The 22018-nt window shown below is 46.2% G+C and overlaps 1 protein-coding gene across 1 annotated transcript; it reads right to left on the bottom strand.

Annotated features, from left to right (window-relative positions):
• Positions 1–498: 498 nt before the first annotated feature.
• LOC138603527 (A disintegrin and metalloproteinase with thrombospondin motifs 5) lies at positions 499–20930 on the bottom strand. Its single transcript, XM_069675355.1, has 8 exons — positions 19648–20930; positions 9611–9743; positions 9202–9369; positions 8422–8705; positions 6045–6228; positions 5784–5959; positions 5521–5696; positions 499–4446 (listed from the first exon to the last, which is right to left on the bottom strand). Exons 1-8 carry the CDS (start codon positions 20743–20745, stop codon positions 3753–3755), a joined length of 2913 nt encoding a protein of 970 aa, XP_069531456.1. The 5' UTR covers positions 20746–20930; the 3' UTR covers positions 499–3752.
• Between the last annotated feature and the right edge of the window lie 1088 nt (positions 20931–22018).

The raw sequence follows: 22018 nt of genomic DNA, 5'->3' as shown, positions 1-22018 counted from the left end.
TAGTAATGATATTCAGAGATGACTTACTGAAGATGAGAGCCGTCATGCTCGTGTTTTAGCCCTGTACAAAAGCATTGCATTTCTTCTTGTACAAGTTGTATTCCTTTTGAAACATGGTGTGCAGGTGTTGTTGAAAGGATGATAAAGGAACCAAAGCTCAAAGAAAGTGTTTCTGAGAGAGCACAAGGGTGGAGGCTTTTATAGTGACTGGGAGCACTGCGCCCAGGTGCCCCTAATCACCCAGAGCGGACAGCCCGCCCACCAATTACATGAACCTGCAGACAAAAGCAAACAAGGCACGAGCAGACAGGCCATAGGGCTGAAGTTATCTTCAATCTCATGACTTTATTGACACTATCTGTTCCCTTTAGTTTATATAAAGCCTCCACTTAAACTCTTCAGTGTATGATGATAGTTATAGATAAATATGAACCGACAAAATGAACAACACAGACACAAAGATATTTAAATATATAGATTTTATGTACATATATTCATGTGGATGACTAGAAAAGAAACACTATATTCTTACAAAGGAATGCATCTGCACAGTCATATTCCTAAGTTAAATAGTAATTTGATACAAAATTACTATAATAAATAAAACTCATCTCATTGTTTTTTTATTCACACATACCAGTTGTACAAACAATAAATTACAAGTTCAGTGCTGTGTTTTTCTGTCGTTCAGCGAGAGGGGTTTCCCCACTGGAAGAGTCAGAGTAGGTTGAGTGTACGTGTTTGCGTGTGTGGTAGATGATGGATTTTTTCAATGGTGTGTGTACATTACCGTGTAAATATGGTTGAATACTAACACATATATGAAGAGCTATTAATTGTAATAAAAATGTCTATATTGTGTAAATAAATCTGAATGTGTGAGTTAGGAAGAGAGAACATGTGAGTGGTATGTTGACCCGGGTCATGTAGAATCTGAGAACTGTTCTCAGGTTTTGTTTCCATCTGCATAGGTGCCAGGTGGGTGAGGTTTGCCAAACAGGAAACTGTAGCAGGTGCCAGAAATGTAAAAACAATTACAGGAAAGTATTTTTAAAAAGCCGTTAGGTATGTAATCTACATCACCATGATTTCCATTCTGGAGAGATGAGGTAATGTTCTCACAATTGTTTTCTCCCAATCACCTATTTACTCAAATATGACTGTACTTTTTCCTGTTTTGTTATTGACAATTCTATACGTAATGCATCTATTGTGAAATTTGGTTGAGTATCTATCCTCATCAAAACCTTGTGGTCTTACTTTAAGGAACTGTTTGACATTATTATTCACACTCTTGAGATTCAGACAAGAAGAATGATACCCCACTCATGTGTGTCAGCTCAATATGAAGCTAAAGCTAGCAGCCTGTTAGCTTAGCATTAAGACTGAAAAAATGGGCCGTCTATTATTTTCTAACTTAAGAGGTCATGGTTGGCATGTATTTGTTGCTGAAGGAGCCAAATTTGCTTTCCCCTTAGCTTCCAGTCTTTATGCTAAGCTATGCTAACTAATTCCTGGCTTTAGCTTTATATTTAAAGGACAGACATGAGTGTGGTATCAAACTTCTTGTCTATTTCTATGTTTATTTCTCAAAGTCTTCTAATCTCAGAGATTATTTAGTCAGAAAATGTTGACAGTGAGGTCTAGGATTATTTTTAGTTACCCCGGCATTGTTTATGGAGTTTGGCCTATGTAATTTTTCAAAGCTGTGATCACAAATGAAATACCATTTATTTACTGGAGGAGGCACCTGGTACGTGAATTGCTGCAATGTGGCAAACACCATCCAACAGGGTTGAAACAGGCTAAAACAATAGTTTGGCAATGCGGGATGTAAAGTAGTAGTACGGAACGAGTGATGAAAAAGAAACTGAAGAAAGTGTTGAGTTGCAAAAGGACATTAACGGCTGCATTAATATCTCTCTTGCTGTCGTTGCGAGTATCCAGGGCACACATTGTCATATTAGCATAGCTTTCAAAACAGACAAACAGACAAACAGATATTTACTGCCACAAATAAAAAGTGAGGACCATAAACCTCCCAGCACCAGCATAATGATTGATATAAATGGAACTGAGAGTGAGGAAGCATCAAGATCACGGTACATACTGTATGTGCTTCAAACACAGGCCTGGGTACATGAATGTGCTAGCACACGGCATGCCCACACAAAAACATACACACAAAACACTCACACATAAAAATCAAGCATTGCCCCAAACTTGTGAGTCATAATTAACCTCCATAAATGTTGAGGAGTGTCATAGTTACTTTGCCCTTTTGTCAATTTAACTTTGTCCTCGAAGGTTCCCTTTGGAATCAAATCTCACCAGGCTGCTGTTTTAACATTGTACAGGTGATAAACTCTTTTAAACTTCCAAAGAACCTGATGCTACAGTCTGAACCTTTCTGGCTTTCAGTTGAACAAATCAGTCAAATAAAGACAAAGAAGGGCTTATAGTCAGAACACATGGGTCGCCCTCATCCGGGACTGTCATTAGAATCTCCATCTCAAGAAACTTGGGCATTTTAGTCACTGGTTGGATTGTTAATTGTTTACTGGAGAACACTTGTAGGCAATCTTCTAGGTGGCAAGAAGATAAGGAATCACACTCAAATATCCCTTTTGACCATTTGTAGCACCACTGACACAGCTGCCAAGGACCAGGCATGTTGGTTGCGAAATTCTACTAAATATTTAGTCTTGCATCGACTGCAGGTCCAAATCCCTTTCTGGGCATATTCTGATTGTACCCAGATTGATTTGTAGAAAGTCTGGACACTAAAGAACCAGATGAAATTCAATTTCCAAGCCACCTTTGGAGTTGGTTTATCTTGCGCAGCAGAGGAGATCTGCACCTCGACTGCACAACTATTTGGAAGGTGAAAGCTACATAGCCAGTGTAAGCAAGTTTCTGATGCTAATGTCACGGCCGCCAATGCAGATAGGTTGGTGATGTCTGGAAACCCAAATTGGATCTGATCACTTTCAAATAACGCTGCAGTCTTGGGACCTTTTTTGGTTGGAGAGTTTCTTGCTTAGCGGTTGCGAAGGAGATTGCAACAAGAAAGAAAGAGTTATCATTTTCAGCATCTTCCTTGTAAGGAACTCTACGAACCTTTCAGTGACTGGAATGTACAAGTTACAGGAGATCGTGGACTACAGTATGACAGTCGTGGGACTGGGCTACAATACAGGACGACAATGTGAATAACGAGTGCTTCCCAATATTGGGGTTCTTGTCTCGGACACACTCACGACAAAAGACAAAGGGGTAAGACTTCCAGATCCCCACAGTGATTAGAACACATGGAATACCATTAAAAAACATGACACGCATGCCATTACAGGGCAACACATACTAAGCCTCCAGGACTTGGAGACTGAAGTAAAGACAATCAGTTACTGTCCATGTGGAAGTGACATGCAATTGAGGTCCTTGCCAGGGCCGGACTTGTCACTGTCATACAGACACCGTCCTTGGTCCTACTTGCTCAGCATAGCCTCAATGATTCAAGGACATTCCTCAGGCATATAATCAGGTACATCCATGCTTAACTGTCTCTGAGTCTCTGTGTATCTGGTCCAGGCTCTTGAAGCCAACATTCACGGTCCTGTTTAAGGTTCTACGTCTTAAATTCATTGGTCCATAGTCCATCCAGCACTTGAGACCTTTATCGGAGGTACAGATTGAACTTCTTCCTAGGAGTTGTTTCTTGTCTAACAGATCATGTCTTCTCTCCCGTCAGCTCAACATTTCTTCACCAGACAGTGTTTGAAGGCAGAAGGCCGGACACCAAGCGTGCAGCCCTTGGACAGTTTCCCGTCCGGGTCCTTACACTGAACTGTCCGACTCTGCCAGCCAGTGTCACAAGTCCTGGAACAAGTCATCCAGGATCCCGTTACCCATTGGGGTCCTGGGGTTGGGGTGGATAGAAGCGGAGCTGTGGGTGGCTCTGGGATCAGGACAGGGGGATCTGGGGAAGATGTAGTGGTGCTTCTGGTGGTGGTCGTGGTTCTTGTCGTAGTTGATACAGTTGTTGGGATCTGCACGGGGATCGACTTTGGGTTGGGGATGAGCGGAGCTACAGGCTGTTGTGGGCTTGTCCGTCGGGGCATGTAGAAGCTATAACGAACGTCCAGCGGCTTTTTAGCATCTGTTGCAAGAATCTGGATCACCAAGGCTTCTTGGAGAGCTCCTGGACCCATACTGTGAAGCCACTCATCCTTTTGGCTCCAACCACTGTAGTTGAGCACAGAGCCATTGAGTGGGATGATTGTCTCAGAGGTGGAGATCATGAACTTGCCGTTCAAGAGGTACTCGCTGTTAGGCCGTCGTAGGGCAAGGTAGGCGGTGTAGCGGGTCTGGTCCTTGGCTTTGTGCTGACGAACCTTGACGTGGGTGGAGCCTGAAGGGATCTTCACTACATCAGTGTAGCCCTTACTGTTCGGCAAGAGAGAATGGAGAAGCAAGGTCAGATCAGTACGAAATACAGTGTGTTCTTTCATCCCTGGCTTTACGTTAAAGACTTTACTAGAGGTCTTCAAAAGTGTTCAAATAACCAACTGGACCCGGTCGTTTTAAAATACCTGCCAAAGCGATGACAGACCCAACCTTGTGCATGTCAAAGAGGAGAGAGGCCTGACAATCAGAACTGTTGGGTCCATAAAACAGGCCAACAAATCCAGTATTTATAAATCCTACTGAGAAAGCCTTTCTACTGTTAAAAACTGGACCCAGCGTAATAGAATAGGACCCACCCCGACTCAGGTCTTGGGGTCCTTGGGTCTGGGCAGACCCTTGAAGACCGGACTGGAACTGGGCTTCAAATCAAATTAGAAGCCAATACTGACACTACCACCACTGATTCAACCGATAAAATGTCAGTATTTGTTTAGATATGCTATCACTTGTTAGCAAACTTTAGCAAATCTCATTACTTAGCCATCTCTGTTTGGGATTAAGCCATGTGGGTTGAATTTTAAGACGTTTTCTTGTCATTTGTGCAAACCATAGACTGTATAAAAAGATGGATGACATGACAGCCCCCTGCTGACTGGCTGCAGTGTAGGTCATAAAGCCCGCCTCCTCCATGTTAACAGATGGGACATGAGTCAAACTATAAAATCAAATTACACTTTTTCTCAAATAGGTTTTCTGTCATTATACAGCTCTGGTTCGAAATGACGTCACCTGCGCAGGATGGCAGCGCCCTCTCACTGGGGGTATTTTGGCTTTAGTTTCGTACAATGAGAGCAGATGGCGACGCGTTGTATATCTTTTTATACAGTCATTGGTTGAGTTTTTGCCATAGAAAATAAGGCTAATTTCGGCTACATCTCTGTTTAGTCAGTGTGACTTCAAGGCCTGCAAAAGGTGTAACCATCTTACAATATTGTTTTTGTTTGCAAGCGTTCTATCACAAAACTCCCCTCTCATGCATGCATGCAAGTGTCTGTATCTTTGTTGCCATAAAGGCGTATAATTCACAGCATAAGTCTTTCCCCCTTTTCTTACCTCTTCTTGGTAAAGTTGCCCACAACTCGTATACATCCTGTGCTGTCGCCTCCACATATACCGCACTTGTCAAACTGGAGCTTGGAGCCAATGATGCCGTCACATCCTGTTCTTATACATTTCCCTTTCACACACACCGAGCTGCTGTATGGACGACATTCTGTGCCGTCTACCACCTGCAGAAAAAACAAAATCACGTCATCTCCCACAGTTTTTTCCCCCCTTAAATACACTGCACCTTTTTTTTTTTTTAACTAACTCACCCTCTGAGAGAACACCACATAGTATCCCGTTCCTTTGGCTCTGCAGGTCAGCTTGCACACATCTTTAGGGAGGACTCCTGCGTACTTAGGCACCCACTCGACAAAGGTCTTCACCCCTTTAGGATCCGTCTGTGGGCCGTTGCGCACCTCACATTGCTCCTGACGGTAACTCTTATCTGGGGACCAATAAAAGAGGTGTGAAATTAAGGATTGTGCCATGCTGTTTCTTATGCATTACAAAGAGCAGAGAGTCACACTCACTTGATGCTGGACACGGTGTGACGTTGCAGGACCGATAGATGGCTCTCTTCCCCGTGCAGTAGCGCCCGTTGTTCCGAGGTGGCGGGTTGTTGCACAGGCGCTGGGCAAACTGCACCCCGCCTCCGCAAGTCCTGGAGCAAGCACCCCAAGGACCCCAGGAACTCCAGCTGCCATGGTTGGACGCCTGGGAGATGAGAGGGAAGATGAGAGGAGATGAAAGTTGGGGGGGAATATGAATGAGATCAGAAGAAAGAGAAGACAATTAATGCTGATCAGACACGAGCGGTTGCTACACAGCCACGTGTCACAGCAGAAGCCAGGAAAAGACACAGACAGAAAAGGAGCACGGCTATTCTCATGTGATGGAGCTGCTTATTAAGACAGCATGACTGGATCTGTGATCTAACAGCTCACATGCTTCCCCTGGGAAAAAGCCTGGATGGAATTCTTAAAGTAATGTACTTATTTTTGTGTTTTTCCCATCAGGCCTGCATGCGTCATCGGTGATAAAAATGACTGGACAGGTGGCGTTAAACATTTTATGAGATAAATTTGATTTTATAACCCTGAAGTTCTTTGGAAACTGCTTTTCCAGTTAGTTCTTTACAGCACTTCTTTCCACAGTAAAAGACACATAATCTGCAATCAGGCTGCAGGAAATATAAAGAGGGTAGAAGACTCTCAAATGGAGGAGCTAAACGGCACTCTGAGATGTAAACTGGTCGTCATACGAGGCAGTAAAGATGAAGTAAAAGTTATTAGAAAGCATCCCGATATGAAAAGACCTTTTTGTTAAAAAGGAGGAATCTTTTCTGAAACAGTCACACCCTCCCTTCATCCATCCATCATCTTCCGCTTATCCGGGGTCAGGTCGCGGTGGAAGCAGGATAAGCAAGGTCACCCAGACATCCCACAACCCAGCAACCTTCTCAGGCCAGACGGGATATATAATCCCTCCAGCCAGCTCTGGGTCAGCCCCGGGATCTCCTCATAGTTGGACATGCCTGGAAAACCTCCACAGGGAGGCGACCAGGAGGCATTCTAAACAGATGTCCGAACCGCCTCAACTGGCTCCTTTCGATGCGAAGGAGTACTGACTCTACTCCAAGCTTCCTCCAGATGTCTGAGCTCCTTACCCTCTCTCTAAGGCTGAGCCCAGACACCCTGTGGAGTAAAACTCATTTCGGCCGCTTGTATCCGCGACCTCTTTCTTTCGGTCACTACCCAAAGCTCATGAAGGGTTGGAACGTAAATCGAAAGCTTTGCTTCAGGCTCCGTTCCTTCTTCACCACGACTGGTACGACATCTGCAGTACTGCTGAAGCTGCACCAAGCGGTCTGTCAATCTCACGATCCGAAAAACAAAGCCTTGCAGAAAACGGGAGACGCTTCTCTACCGGTGCCCTGATGACGGAGTCAGTAGAGTCTGGTGGCTTTGAGAAGAGTGATGCAACGCCTGTTTCCAGGTTTAAAAAAAAAGCATCTTATTTTAAAGGGCCAGTTCGCCGATTTTCAACCTCAGTCCATGCTTTTACGGGGAGCTAATGCCATTATGCAATTTGGCTCTGTGCCTTTGGAGGACGCTATCCGCTTCTCCAATGGGCCCTGGAAAACCTCCGCCAGCCAGGGAGCTCGCTAAACAACACTTCCTCAATCTAGGACGCCGCCTCCGATGTCATGTCTCGTTCAAAATCGTCAGGTTTGAAATGTAGACTGCAGACCTGAAGATTTTTTAGACGATCCACCGGTATATTCTCGTCGTATTTCAGATTCTGTACCGCTCTGAGCCGTTGCCTGCAGAGAAACGGTAGTATTTCACTCATTCCGTTCAGAGGGAGGGGCGCAATGCATGCTGGGTGTTGTAGGAATGTAGAATGGGCGAAACCACGAGCTGTTTGTATGAGTTTCTCCACAGCTATGGCGCCAATTTCAAGTATTATTGCTTCTATGGATTGCAGAGAACACCAGCTTTGACTGACAGTGGCTTTTTCCAGGGGTGGACTGCTCCTTTAACAAAGAGGTCGATCTCTGAAGGGATCCTTCCTGTTATGTTGTCAGAAACTCAATCTGAGTGGCTGAAAAAAGCACTTTTAGAGGACATACTGTGATTGAGGATTATGTTTCAGTTCTTACAGCCTCGAAACTTTTTGTTCCTTTTACACATTTAGACCCGAGAATGTGTAAAAATAGTGCCCCGGTTTAATAATACCGGTATTCCCCTTTAATAGCTGCCATGTGAACTTTGTTACCTTTATTTGCCTTTATTAAACAAGTTTGTTCAATGTGGAAGTGATAAAATGTTTGCACCATAATAAGGAGTCTATTTTTGTCTCCTCCTCTCTCTCCACTTCTCCTCATGCACCGCCCACCCGTCTTACCGAGTAGTGTCTCTTGCGTGTCTTGTCCACACACTTCCCCTGCAGGCAGATGCGTCCCTTCCCGCAGGGCGTCCCCTCCACGGCCGGCAGCTTCTTTGTAAGACAGACCATCTGCCCCTGGCGGATCACGGCGCACCACAGCCGGGAGCAGACATCCATGCCGGGGCAGACTGTGTACTCGGGCCCGAAGGCGAGGCGACACTGGCGGACGGCGTCGTAGCTCTGGCCCGGGAGCTCCTCGGGGCCTAAGAGGGGCTGGCGGGGGGAGTCGAGGAGACACTCGGCTGCGGTAGGAAAGATAGAGGCGAGAGTTTAAACCTGCAGAAAATCTATTTCAGACAATAAAAGTGCTGGAGGAGCAGAAAATAGTGTCAAGCTTAAACAATGCTGCTGCTGTTGCTGCATGATTTATGCTGAAAGTGATGAACAAAATGTCAACCCACAATGCTTCCAGGCTGCAGTGAATGAAACTATTTGATGAAGCGGGAATGCAAAGTATGACTCATCTTGACTTCCTGCCAGCGATCTGTCTTTGGCTGCGCTGCAACTACAGTCTTTAAGAAGTTAATAGGATTCTAAATGACTCTCTATTAACACGGATTAAAGCTTTGTTTGTCGGTAAACAGCGCTCAGTGTTCGGCGCTGTGGGAGAAAGTCAAATTCACATGGTTGCAATTTGTAGAGTGAGATAATAAAACTTCTCCTGGCTGGGAAAAAGTTCTCACTGTTAGAAGAACTGCTGACGTTTGCAGAAGCATGCACTCTGTCTCACGCGCTCACCGTTCCCGTCGTCAAAGAAGTCGGTGATGGTGGCCGACGTGCAGCGGCTCCACGGTTTGGAGGCGTCGATGGAGGTGAGGATGGAGGACATGAGCCGCTTGTCGCTGTTCACGCCGAAGCGCTCCTCGCAGAACTTGGAGTCGTCGTGGGACAAACCGAGCAGGTGACCTGGAGCACAGAGAGAGAGAGAGAGGACATGATGTACAGAATGATGGAAACAGGGAGATGAGGAGACTTGTTAGGAGCTCGCGCGTGCAGCAGGAATGAGAAAAGAAAACAGGCGCTCAGGTATCAGGTGCATGACATCACACGATGCTCCCATGATATTAATCAGCAGGGGGGGGGAGACGCGCTGACAGACGCGCCTGCCCCGGCGTGTTGATGTCTTTGTTTGTGTATCCCTGCCTACCTATCTCATGCGCGACGGTAAATGCGGCGTGAAGCCCGTCGTCCTCGATGACGGCGCAGCTCCTCTCCGGGGAGCAGATGGTGCCGACGTCTGCCATGCCGAGGGTGTCGCAGGAGTGGTGGCCACAGAGGTCCTGCAGGAAAGAGAAGTTTGAATCAGCAATTCATCAAAGTAAGAAGGAGAAACTTTTTTTAATTCAGTAGGTTTGTTTAAATAAGTCGCCTGGTTCATGAAAGCGTCTCTCAAACAGTTCAAATGTGAAACTGAAGATTTGACGAATGAATGCCAACATTAAGATTATTAGAAACTCATTTACTGAAGGCAGCCCTTCTTACATGTAATGAAGCTCCGCCCTCATGCAGCGTTTGTCATTTTACTTTGGACCACGCAACGCCGCCATGAAGCCGCCCTAGCGTGTGTTTTTACACAGACGCTGTTTTTCCTCTGTTACTACCTTCGATGCCGGCTCAGAGGCGTAATGACGCAACAAGTGCAGCCGTCTCAGCTCCACTCCGCTGAGCTCCGTCTGTGTAAGAGCAGCGACTGAGCCCACAGTGCAACACTGCAGGCCACAAACACAACAAAACACAGTAAGGGAATGGCCTTTAATGCCTTTATTGATAGAGAGGATAGTGGATAGTGTTGGAAACGGGGGAAGAGAGAGACATGCGTTAAAGGGTCACATCAGCTGTCACATCGTGGACTACAGCCCTACACATGGGACGCTGATTTAACGGCTGAGCTAAACCAGCACCCAGTGTGTGAGCGTGTTGCTTCTATTGCTCTGCAGTGTTTCACTGCTATTTGTAACATGTTCTTAAAACTGTATTCTTGTTCAAATATCTTGGACTTTATTACCATATTTGGTAACTACTATCAATGAAGGATGTGGTGAATCACCCTCTTTTCTTTGGGCATCATGGAAATATAGTGTTGGACCTTCCAGCTATCCAGCTCCTCCTTGTTCGGCATGCTAATGTCATTTTTTGTATGTTTCTCATACTTTTTTGGGGTTTTGACTGCAGCCTAAGCGCCTCAAAAGCTGCAGAAGACGGTATACAGAAGTTTTCACATGCTGAGCAGTACTTCCTGGGACTAGAGATTTTAATATGTACATATTAGAGGTCACCACCCTGCAGCCAAACATTGTCCGCGTGTCTGAGTCCACCAAGCAAGCCGCGCTGCTGGAGCTGACAGTCCCGCAGGAAGAGGCCTTTGAAAGGAAGCTCCCCAAGTACGCAGGACTGGTCAGCGACTGCCAACAAGCTGGATGGAGAGCGAGACGTTTCCCAGTGGAGGTTGGATGCTGGGGTTTTGCAGCCCGTTCTCTAGCCAGAGCCTACACCAGCTCGGGCAACAAGGGAGAGAGGAAGAGGAGAGCCATCCACAGTGCAAGCAATGCGGCGGACAAGGCCTCTAAAGAGGAGAGCCTTGGAGTCAGCGTAGCTCGCTGTTGAAAGACCCTAAACACCTAATGATTCCAGGAACATCACTGAAGATGTGTCCAGAAGCATCTGTAGATGTATGTCCACACTGTTCTTCCTGTGACTAGCGATCTAAATATGTAAATTACGTGTAGCGCCCCTTTAATTCAATGCTTTTAACACCAGCTTCCTTCCTCTGCATCCACCATCTGTCCTTCTGTCTGCATGACAGGGCGCCAGAGTACACAGTATCGATCTTTGTTTTGATTCCCACACATGTCCATGCAGATGAGGCCTCGGGGCGCTCTGCCTGACCCTGCTGAGTGCAGAGATCAATCAGTCCATCGCTCTGAGTGCAAACGCCTGCACGCGGGCCTGCGTGCGCGTGCGTACACACTCGCAATGTATGCATGTGCACATCCAATAAAAAACACACACACACACGTCCCGTGGAGAGGATGAATCGTCATGTTAAGTGGTGCTGACAGGCCTGCTGGGTCGTGTGAGAGAAGCTCTCTGGGGAGGGTGTTTACCCGTTCTGGGCTTTGGAACAAACTGCCTTGTGTTCGGCGCTCGCACACATTACTGACAGGGTGGGACAACCTCACACACACACACACATGCAAGGACACAAACTAGAAGAAAAAACATGTAAACAAATAGGCACATACAGATCATATATGAATGCAAGCATGTAGACTATAGACTGTGGAAAATGCAGGAAAACACCCACATATAGAGAACAGGAAGTGAGTGCATGCTCCTGCCAGATGACTGCACGAGATGCAAGTTAAGCACACTCTGCATGGATGGCTGCAAAAGCAGAAATGTGCTGATGTTTCTCTGAACTTTTCCCCGCGCAGACAAGCCGGAAAACAACCATCGAAAGCTCCGAGAACGTATAGAGGATTGTCTGTTTCTCTTTCCCCATTTCCCACACTCTTTCACCCCGACGTCCTTTAAACCTCCCTCTATTTTAATTTATTTATTCACTCACACCCTCCCCGGCTCTCGTACTAGAGCTGTTTTTGTTCCCATGTATCTTGTACACACCACTTGCTTTGTTTTAAGAGGAAACACGTGGGTGAAAAATAGAAAAATGGGAATCTCCTCTTAGAAAACACCGAGACTTAAAGCGTATCTACGCCAAGCCTCTTCCCATCGTTGTTTTCTTTCTCTCACAAGAGCTTAAAAAGAGGGAGGGAAAGAGAAATAAGTGCAGGAATCAGACGCCGGAGGGAAAGGATGGAAGGCTGTTACGGGAGTTACAGAAATATTGGCAGAAAAAACAGGAGAACAGGTGGCGAGCTGGTTGCAGAGGTCAGGAGACGATCAGAGCTGTGTGTATGTGTGTGTTTTACAGGATCACTTGCAATCTAAGCCAAGGCTCGTGTTAAACAAACAGCCAGCCAGACCCAGACACACACACACTGAAATCCGTCCTGCAGGAGGAGCTCAGAGTGAGTTGAGCTGAAAACACACTGCAGGCTGATTGTAACAAATCAAATGGCACGAAAAACAGCTCTAAATTATTACGTGGACAGGTTATGACTTGTACCCTGTGGCTGACAGGTTGTTTTACAGTTTAATTGTCATGCCACTATAGACTTGAAATACTGTACCTCTGAGCCATGCTAGCTAAAGAGCCCTTAAGTGTTAATAATAACGAGGATTGGATGCATCGTCATAAAATCCGTTACCGCAGTCCTTTTAATAACTTTGATTCCTTCACTTTGCTTGAAGTTAGATACTTTTGACCTGAAGAAATATTCTGTCCAATATTTTCGTTTATGACCAAATACCTGTAAAGCTAACAACATTTACCGTAAAATCCGGAATATAAGTCGCACCGGAATTTAAAACGCCGTCTGATTCGGGGGGTATCACAGAGGGGGAAAGCTATTTAAACGTGTATTCAAGTTATTTCAACACTATGTTAAGTTATTTCCATATGAAACACATTCAAAACACACACACATCATAGCCTACCATCTGTTTTCGCCATGACGAGTTGTTAATCCTGCTAGCTACCGTTACAACGTTGATTGTTGTGAGGATGACGGCTGCACTGGCGATCATGACTGCGCATGTCCGTGACGAAGCTTTAGCGAGATTATAGCGCCATCGTCTGGGTAAAATACCGTAACACAATAACATACCTCTCTGTATTTTATACTGGTACATTGGATATTGGACGCAGCCCATTTTTTGATGAAAATACATGTATTAAACGTGCGTCTTATACACCGATTTTAAGTATTAGCCTGACACTACTTTGTGTTTGGTACCAATTAGTAAATGTTAGAATGTTAATAATGTTAAACATTACATCTTCTAAACATAAGCATGTGAGCATTGTCATTAAGAGCCTGTTACTATGCTCACATTATTGTTAGCTTAAGAGTTAAACCTCAAGTACCACTAATGGTACAGTAAACATGTCCCAATTCCTACCCTTGGCCCTACCACTTGGTGATACCTCTCTGCTCCTAGTTCAGATTAACTCTTACTCTTATTACTTACTTCTTATTTAGAGTAAGTAAAAAGAGTAAAAGTAGAGTAGTAGAGTCGGGTAAAAATCTGTGAATAGTTGGATGTCTGGACTGACCAATGAGCAACAATTTAGTGTTTATGGTATTCAAAAGAGGGAACTGGACTACCTACAAGAAGTTTTCATGTTACAAGAGCTAGGAGTCATAAGCGGCTACAAGAAGATATATTTGTGTGTCTTCATCATTAACAACTTATATCTATGTTGCATTTTTTACAGGTGAGATGAAAAGGCAATGTGTTCATAAGGATTCAAGTGGTCCCAGTGATGCTCCCTGTGGAATGCCATATATAATCTTACAACAAGAAGATGTAACATTGTCATAAAGAAAAGTTTGTGTTCTAAAAATTAAATTAAGTATGTCATTTTTCTTCGTATGAAAACAAGAACCAGTCTAAGGTTAGCGCCCAAAGAAAAACTTCTGACCATGACTGAAAACAGAAGTAAGGTTTAAAGTTACTGATGCATCACAGTGTGAAAAGAGGGAGTTTCAAATGTTCAAAATCTTGCCAGTTGTGTATGTCGACAGACCGGGGGCTGGGGTCGAGGGTTTGGGATCCAACGGCTGTCTGCAGGTTGTCAACATATGCCAGCCGATGTATAGCACGTGTGAAATATCAAGAACAGTTAAAACAAATAGAGGGTCTAGCTGCGACGGGGCGAGGGCTGGGAAATGTACACGTTAATGTACAGACACACAAACACATGGAGCAGGAGGAGACGTATGACATATGTATGTGTTTAACACGTGGGGGAAATGGATTGCGTGTAAGTTTATGCTACGTCTCCATCAGTGTGCATCTTACATCAATCACCATTACATAAGCATCTCTGCAAGTTATTTTGATTTAGCATTTCTTAAGCTATACAATTAACTAGGGGCGTAGCTGCTTTGAGTGACAGATGGGCGCTGCTAGCTGTCTGCTAACTGTGTAAGCCAATTCAAGTCACTGAACATAACTAGCTGTGTTTAAGGTGTTGCTGCCTTTGGGAAAGTTTTACCACAAGCTCTCTAAGCCTTTGGTCCAAAAAACAAACAACTAACGTCAGCTACAACCACAAATAAACTCTCATTTCAACCCTAACCTACAAGCTAGTGAAGTAGCCTTTCGCATAAGCTTGATACCTTTTCATTTGCTAACCCCTAGCTTCTCTCCAGCTGCAACTTCTCTTCCAAATATGGTCACTTCTGGCTCCAGAGAACCAAGATGGCGACGGCCAAACACAGGGCTTCGATGGGAAACTATGGAAAAGGTTAGTGTTTCAACATCACTGACATCACTTTCTAGCAATGCCTATCCAAATATTTGAGCGACTGCTGCAAGAAGCAATTCAAAAACTCCAACTAGCATCAGAACACACATGTATGCACCCTGCAGCTCTCCGTCCACCTACAGTAGGTCTTTGTCTGCCGTCCCAGCTCGCAACAAGCGAACACAGCCATGCATAACATCCACGGACACACACTCAGGACTGTCCCGAGTCCCCTCAATGTGCCCGTTGTTTTGTTCCGGTGCTGGTATGTGTGGAACAGGGTGACACCGCCACACGGGTCAGCTCACTGCGGGGACGGGGTGTTGGAGTAATTGGACCTGACCACAAAGAGACGAGTCCCCCCCACCGCCACCTCCCATGTGGGAACAATGGAGTGGTCTGACTTCACGGTCACGAAGTCTTCAATGAACTTCAGTTCTGGTTCACGATCGACTCCAAATACACAGATTTTAAGGTTCTTTCTTTTTTCTTGTAACTTGACACCTCCGTCCCTCTGTACAGTGGAACAAGAGAAAGTCTAAACACATAAGCTACTTCTTTCTTTTATTCTCTTTTCCAACCAAAGGTTTAAGGTACCTTAGCCAAAGACAGCTTATTTCCTGGCTGGCATCCTGCAAATGGAAACTGTAATTGCTGCATCCTGTTTGTAATATGACGAATTCTGTGCAACTCTAGACATTGTGTGGGGACTTTTTGTGACAGCAGAATGATTAATGGCAAAATCAAAGTGTGGTTTTCATAAAGAATTTCTTTTTTTCTACACGTCAGCACTTAAACTTTCCACATTTTTGCCCCTGTAACCCAGACACATTGCTTAAGCAGAATTATGGTATTTTCCAACTTTGGCCCTATTTTAATAAAGTCCAGAGGGCATGTTTTTGCCCTTAATGCCTCCAGTTGTTATTCAAAGTGTCTGACAACATTACAGAAATAAGCACTGCAGGGATAAACCTATTTGCTAAAGAGTAAGATGCTTTTTTCAAACTAGAAACACCGCTGTCTCCAAAGCCACCAGACTCCATTCACAAAACGAGCAATTTTAGCTTAGCAAAACACGGGAGTTAGTGGTCCACTGCTACCTGGATTGGTGAGTTTGTTTGTGTTATTAAGTGACGTCGGTGTTGTAAATTGTAAGTTCAGATGCCACACAATATTTGTATGACACGCACTAACATAAACAGCTTGCAGATTGAGGCAGCTGTAGACAGGCAACTAAAGGTAAAATTAGCACTTTTGTAAATGGAGTCTGGTGGCTTTGAAGAGAGTGATGTAGCAGCCATTTCTGGTTAAAAAAAGTATCTTTTTTCATAACAAATGGTCTTTTTCTGTAGGGATCCTTTTCATAATGCAGTCAGACACATAATCTGAGCCTGTCAGGGGCAAAGACAAGAACTTTAAGAGGACGTACTTGGATCGGCTTTAATTGCCCTGAAGGGATAAGTTGCAGCCATTACAGCTTGTTCACGGCGCCGTCTGAAACACTCAGCAGGAGCAATTCCAAACTGTTTCGTACCTAAAGGGACACTGTGTTGTCAGATGTAGGCTCTGCTGTCTGGCTGCTATAATGATAGAAAAGGTAAAGTAACCTGCAATTTAAGCACTCAGCCTAAACACAAAAATAGCTTTAATAGGCAGAAAGTGCAAAGGTCAAAGTTAAAGTAAGGCGTCGGCTGCTTTCTTCAGCTTATGTAAGGTCACGACCCCTAAGAGAAGTCATGCATTAGCTATGTGCTTATTCTGCAAGCTAAATTAGCAGCTTGTTCGTGCTGCAGAGACACAGCAGATTGGGATCAGGGAGCCTGCTCATGTTTAATAGAAGTCTGTGCTGTGTTGCAGAGGGGGGTCACCTGCTTCTGCTGCCGACAGGTAACATCTACAGTACGGTCTCCGGGGGGGGAAAGGGAAAGTGAGACGTGTGCGAGGAAGGTCAGGAGATGGGTTTTTGAATAATGCAAATGCTGAAGCAGGTGAGGCAGACATTCAGTGCTGACTTCTATCCTGCTAAGAGTTATCTTGAGCTTATATTGGAGAATTAAAGACTTAATCAAAACTGCTCATTTTGCTCGTAAGGCCTTTTTTAAGACTGCAGACTCGCAGCGGATCAAGTCTTGATTGAAACCTGTCTGGTGCATGTGACATGCAAAGCTAACCAGCATGTTTGAAAGTAATTCCCCTGGAAAAAGCCACTGTCAGTCAAAGCTGGTGTTCTCTGTAATCTATAGAAGCAATAATATTTGAAATTGGCGCCATAGCTGTGCAGAAAGTCGTACAAACAGCTTGTGGTTTCACCCATTCTACATTCCTACAACATCCAGCGTGCATTGCGCCCCTCCCTCTGAAAGGAACGGCCCAGCGAGAGACGCTGGAGTGAAATACTACCGTTTCTACCGGCTCAGAGCGGTACAGAATCCGAAATACGCTGAGAATATACCGGTGGATCGTCTAAAAAATCTTCAGGTCTGCAGTCTACATTTCAAACCTGACGATTTTGAACGAGACATGACATCGGAGGCGGGCGTCCTAGATTGAGGAAGTGTAGTTTAGTGAGCTCCCTGGCCTCGGCCAGATGACTCGTTTTACGTAGTCTGGCGGAGGTTTTCCAGGGCCCATTGGAGAAGCAGATAGCGTCCTCCAAAGGCACAGAGAGAAACTGCATTTTTTTCCTACCATAATGTCATTAGCTCCCCATGATAGCATGATAGGACAAAGGTTGAAAATCAGTGAACTGGCTCTTTAAGATCAGTTACCATGCACAGTTAGCGTTAGCTGAGTTGCCCCTATTTGATCCCAAAGCCATGACTGCATTCCTTAATGGCTGCTCTCTAACACTATATACTTACAGAGCTAAACTCCCTCCGTTGTTGCAAAACATCCGGTGCCAAAAAAACAAAGATCAACTGCCGTCACTGCAGCCCTGCTGCCAAAAATAGACAAATACAGCCGACACCCGACACCTGCAGAGGTCAACATGAGGCCAGAGGACGACTCTAAGGCTGGATGTAAACAGCCGAATAGCTGTCACGTGACTTTGGCTATGATTGGAACGTGGAATTTACTACGGAACAAATATATCAGGTGAGTTGAAACTTGTTTTTGATTACTATTATGTACTTAAGACCCTAAATTACACAGGATTAAACTGGATTTGGCTTTCCAGTAGCTTTAGTGTTTGGTGTGATGGGAGTTTCCGCTCTAGTCACAGCAACACAACACAGTCTAAACTAGTGTAATTCATCTTAAGGCCGATAAATGTATCTGTGCTCATTGCAGTAATGATCACGTTGGGCTAAACTGTATTTACTTGGTTCTGCATACAGTTTCAGAGGCTTCCCTCGCCCCAAAACATCAACTAAAATCATGAGGAAACTCCACAAGTGCAGGCCGTCGCACAGACTGCTTGGAGAGGCAAAAATATCATGTAAATAATGAGGGTGGATTGTTTTTTTCCAGGGGTATCATGGGTATTTTAACAGGATCAAAGCCCAAGTAGAATCGAGAACATCCACAGTACGCCACCTGTCATGTTTCATTAGCTTCCTGTCCATTTTGAGGCTCACTTCCTGTCCTGAAGCTTCCTTTCAGTTGTCTTTATATCTTGTTTCCATGCCCTCCTGACCCTGCCCGCCCTGCCAAACCCAAACACCTCACGATGGCACCGTCTTCCGCTTGCTTTCGCCCTTCCAGGTGTAGTGGCAACAGAGGTTAGTAAGAGTTGCCAGCCTTCTGACCTCAGGTATGCACTACCAGCTGCTTTGCCAATGTAGACAGCGCCAAGCTACTCATGATGCCAGGAGATCCCAGGTAATACCCCTGCTGCTTGCGCGTTCCGCCTCGAGCTACGACAAGACCCTGCATGAGTCCAACACAACCGCAATCCAAGGTGAGCTCTCTGACATGTTAACTAGAGCTAACCACCGTGAAGCCACACCCGGTGGAGGGGGAAAGAAGCGTGTAGATCTGCTGCTGCTGCCCTGCGGGTTTCCAAAGAGGAGCAGGCAGGGGAGGAGAGGGATGGTGAGAGACCGGCTAAATGAGTGTGGTCTCGGTAAACGCACGGCCTCTCACAAGGGTGGATGTGTTTGTTTTTCTGACAGCTCCCAACCCCAGCTGACAGACGCTGGAGAGTAACTGGGGAAAAATGTGCAGACTGAAGTGATGAGAGAGAGAGAGAGAGAGAGAGCGGATGGGAGGACTGCCTAATTAACTGCAGTTTCAAGGGGAGTTTTTGGGATATTTCTGCACTGCACCCAGCAGATGATTTCAAACCTCCTCCTACCATGGGGAGAATGTTTCCTGCACAGGGGGCGCATCAGATCACACAGACTTCGAGGTTTTTGAGGCTGTCAAGGGACTGGGAGGGGTGGAGACAGAAGGAGCATGCCTAGAAAAACACCAGGCGCAGGAAATACAGATTTTATGAGGGTTTCACAGACGCGGCGAAGCGTTACGCGCGAGACTCAACGAAGAAGCAGCAGAGACTCTGTGACGTGAATTCTTAACAAGGAGCTTAAATGAGCACTTCATATTTCGCTTACTGCTATAACATAAAAAGAAAATGCGTAATTTCTAGGTTATTTTACATTACAGAGTGCGTTTTCCCTGACTAAGCCAACCAGCTGTAACCGCGTGCACCATCAAAATAATAACAAACCGTTGCGTCACTGAGCCTTGGCATCGCACCGGCGCGCTAATCCGCCTCTCCTCCGCTCTGCCGGGGCGGAAGAGAGGCGGACCCGCGCGCCTCGAACAGGTGGAGGTGCAGAAAAAGCGAGTGAACTTTTGTTTACCTGCCTGGTGAAGAGGATGGCCGCGTCGTGGTGGTGCTGGTGGTCGTCGTCCAGCGGGTTCTGCTGGTTCTGCCACTTGCAGAAGCTCTTCAGAGTCGCCGCCGCGTTCTTGGACACCTCGAGCCCCTTCTCTTTCTCTGTCACCGTGGTCACTTTCACCACCGTCAGCCGGATGGGGTTCTCGATGCTCGCGTGCCCGTACAGCTTGGAGGCGATGGAGGCCAGTGTGAGCAGGTAGTGGTTCAAGTCCTTGCCGTACTTCTTGGTCATTGTGTCGTCAGCCACCAGGAGCAGCTCCACGTGCCTGGCGCGAGACACTGACCTCTTGTTCCGCGCGCCATGCTCCGGAGCGGCAGCTCTGGCGAGCCGGCTCCACCATCTCCTCCCGCGCGCGCCGTGTTCATCTGCGTCCTCCGCTGCAGCGTCCCGTCCCCCCCTCTTCCCGCGACCCTTGTTCCGGCGTTTCCCCAGCGCATCCCTGCGTCCTCTGCGCCCGTCGCGCGTCCCGCAGCTTTCTCGACCCTCGCGCATAGCCTCGAAGCTGAAACTCTCGCGCGTGAACACGTGGAGCGCGCTGTCCGCGTCCTTGTCCTGCAGGGCGCGCGCGTCGTGCTCGTGTCCCTTCGCCCTGATGATTGGCGTGATGGTGTAGCGCGTGTGCTTCACAGCGAAGAAGCCCTCGAGACCCCCGCCGCAGAGGTTGAAGACGGCCAGAGACTCCGGGTTGGAGTCCACCGTCCCGCGGTACACGCAGTCCCGCTGCAGAGGCGGAGGGCTCTCCCCCATCAGCGCGAGCACATACTGGGGGCTGAAGTGATGCGACAGCACCGACTCGTCCCGCTCCATGTCCAGCTGAAACCGGCTGCCATCCAGGTACACCAGGTAGCCCACCTTCCCTCCTCCGTGGTAAATCCGGTCAATGGTCCGCACGACCCCGTCTGTCCTCCGGGCAGGTGTGAGAAGCGACCCGTTCGCAGGTGGGAGATAAAAACCCTGGAAAGTAGAGACCCCGGCTGCAAGCTCCAACTCCACGACGCACAGCAACAGTAGCCGAAAGCAGAGCATGCCCTCGGCCAGAGCTCCAAGCAGCCGCACCATTGTTCATTCCAACCCGAAACACATCAATGTATCCACTAAAAGAGCCCCGGAGCGCCCGCAGAGACAACTTTGAGTAACTGTTCCTCCAGAAAGCGCATCCTCCCGGTGTCCGAATCCCCCATGAAAACACACACAGTAGTAACCAACAGGCGAGCAAACAAAACCATTGAGGAAAAAACGGGAAAAAGAGCAGCAGAGAGGAAGTGTGTGCAGGCTGGAGAGCACTGAGCTGAACTTGGAGAACAAAAACACAAAGTTTGCTCTTAATAGGACCCGGAGAGAAAAAGTCCTGCCCCCTTTGCGCTCAATCACCACTCCTCCACCCCCCTCTTCTCTTCTCTCCCTCTCTCTCTCCCTCTCTCTCTCTCTCTCTCTCTGCCTCTCTTCCTCAAATCAGAGTAAAGTCAAGTGCTGGAGGAGAGGAGAGGAGAGGAGCCTGAACAATGCTGTCACTGGAGTATTTCCTGTTGCCTCAGCAGAGGAGAGAGGAGTCCATCAAACTGTGTGTGAAGCTCGAGGCAGAGAAAGTTCTCCGAGCAGGAAGTCACTTAAATATTCCTCATTAGTGATGCTTCTTATGTTTTCATCAGTAACAAGATATGAACTTTTACCTCGTCTTTAATAATAGGAGATTTTAACACATAATTCCGACTTTATTTCCAGATTTAAGGCTTTAAAACAGAATTCAGGTTGTGATTCCAACTTCAAAGAGAAAAACGACCTTAAACCGGAATTCTGATCTAAACCCAGATTTTAATCCCAGAATTTCAAAGTCATGAAATTCACAATTCCCACTTTCCTTTTTTAACTTTCTTGGCCTTTCGCTCTTATTTGATAGGACAACGAAGATCGACAGGAAATGCGGGAAGGAGAGATAGGGATAGAAATGCACCAACAAGCCGGCTGCAGGTGTTGTACCTGCATCGAACTTTGCCTCTGTATATCGGCCGCCTGCTCTAGATTCGATTCGATTCGTTTCGATAAACCTTTATTGATCCCACAACCGGGAAATGTTCATCGCAGCAAATAGGAAAAAACCCAGCGACGGGCGAGAGCTGCTGTAACAGGCTGCCACTAGAGCGGTGCCATCTAGGTATACCCACTGAGCCAAACTTACACCCCATAATTCCGACTTTTAACTCTAATTCCAACTTCATCCCCAGAATTCTGTCAGGAAATGTTCCTCATTGGTCACCCCATCTTATGTTTTCATTAACAGCTGGATATTAAAATCATCCGCTGAAAGAAAACACATTTCTTAATCGCCCAGGAG

The sequence above is a fragment of the Semicossyphus pulcher genome, unplaced genomic scaffold (assembly GCF_022749685.1).
Source record: "Semicossyphus pulcher isolate SPU_LCO1_2020_fin unplaced genomic scaffold, fSemPul1.0.p SCAF_24, whole genome shotgun sequence".
Lineage (NCBI taxonomy): Eukaryota > Metazoa > Chordata > Actinopteri > Labriformes > Labridae > Semicossyphus > Semicossyphus pulcher.
The sequence above is the reverse complement of the archived record's forward strand: the minus strand, read 5'-3'. Positions and strand labels throughout refer to the sequence as shown.

Excerpts from the sequence above, each read along its gene's own strand:
- LOC138603527 (XM_069675355.1), bottom strand. The coding sequence starts at position 20,745 with ATGGTGCGGCTGCTTGGAGCTCTGGCCGAGGGCATGCTCTGCTTTCGG. Across the intron at positions 9,744-19,647 it reads CCATCCTCTTCACCAGGCAG|GACCTCTGTGGCCACCACTC; the intron begins GTAAACAAAAGT and ends TCTTTCCTGCAG. Across the intron at positions 5,960-6,044 it reads CACACCGTGTCCAGCATCAA|ATAAGAGTTACCGTCAGGAG; the intron begins GTGAGTGTGACT and ends ATTGGTCCCCAG.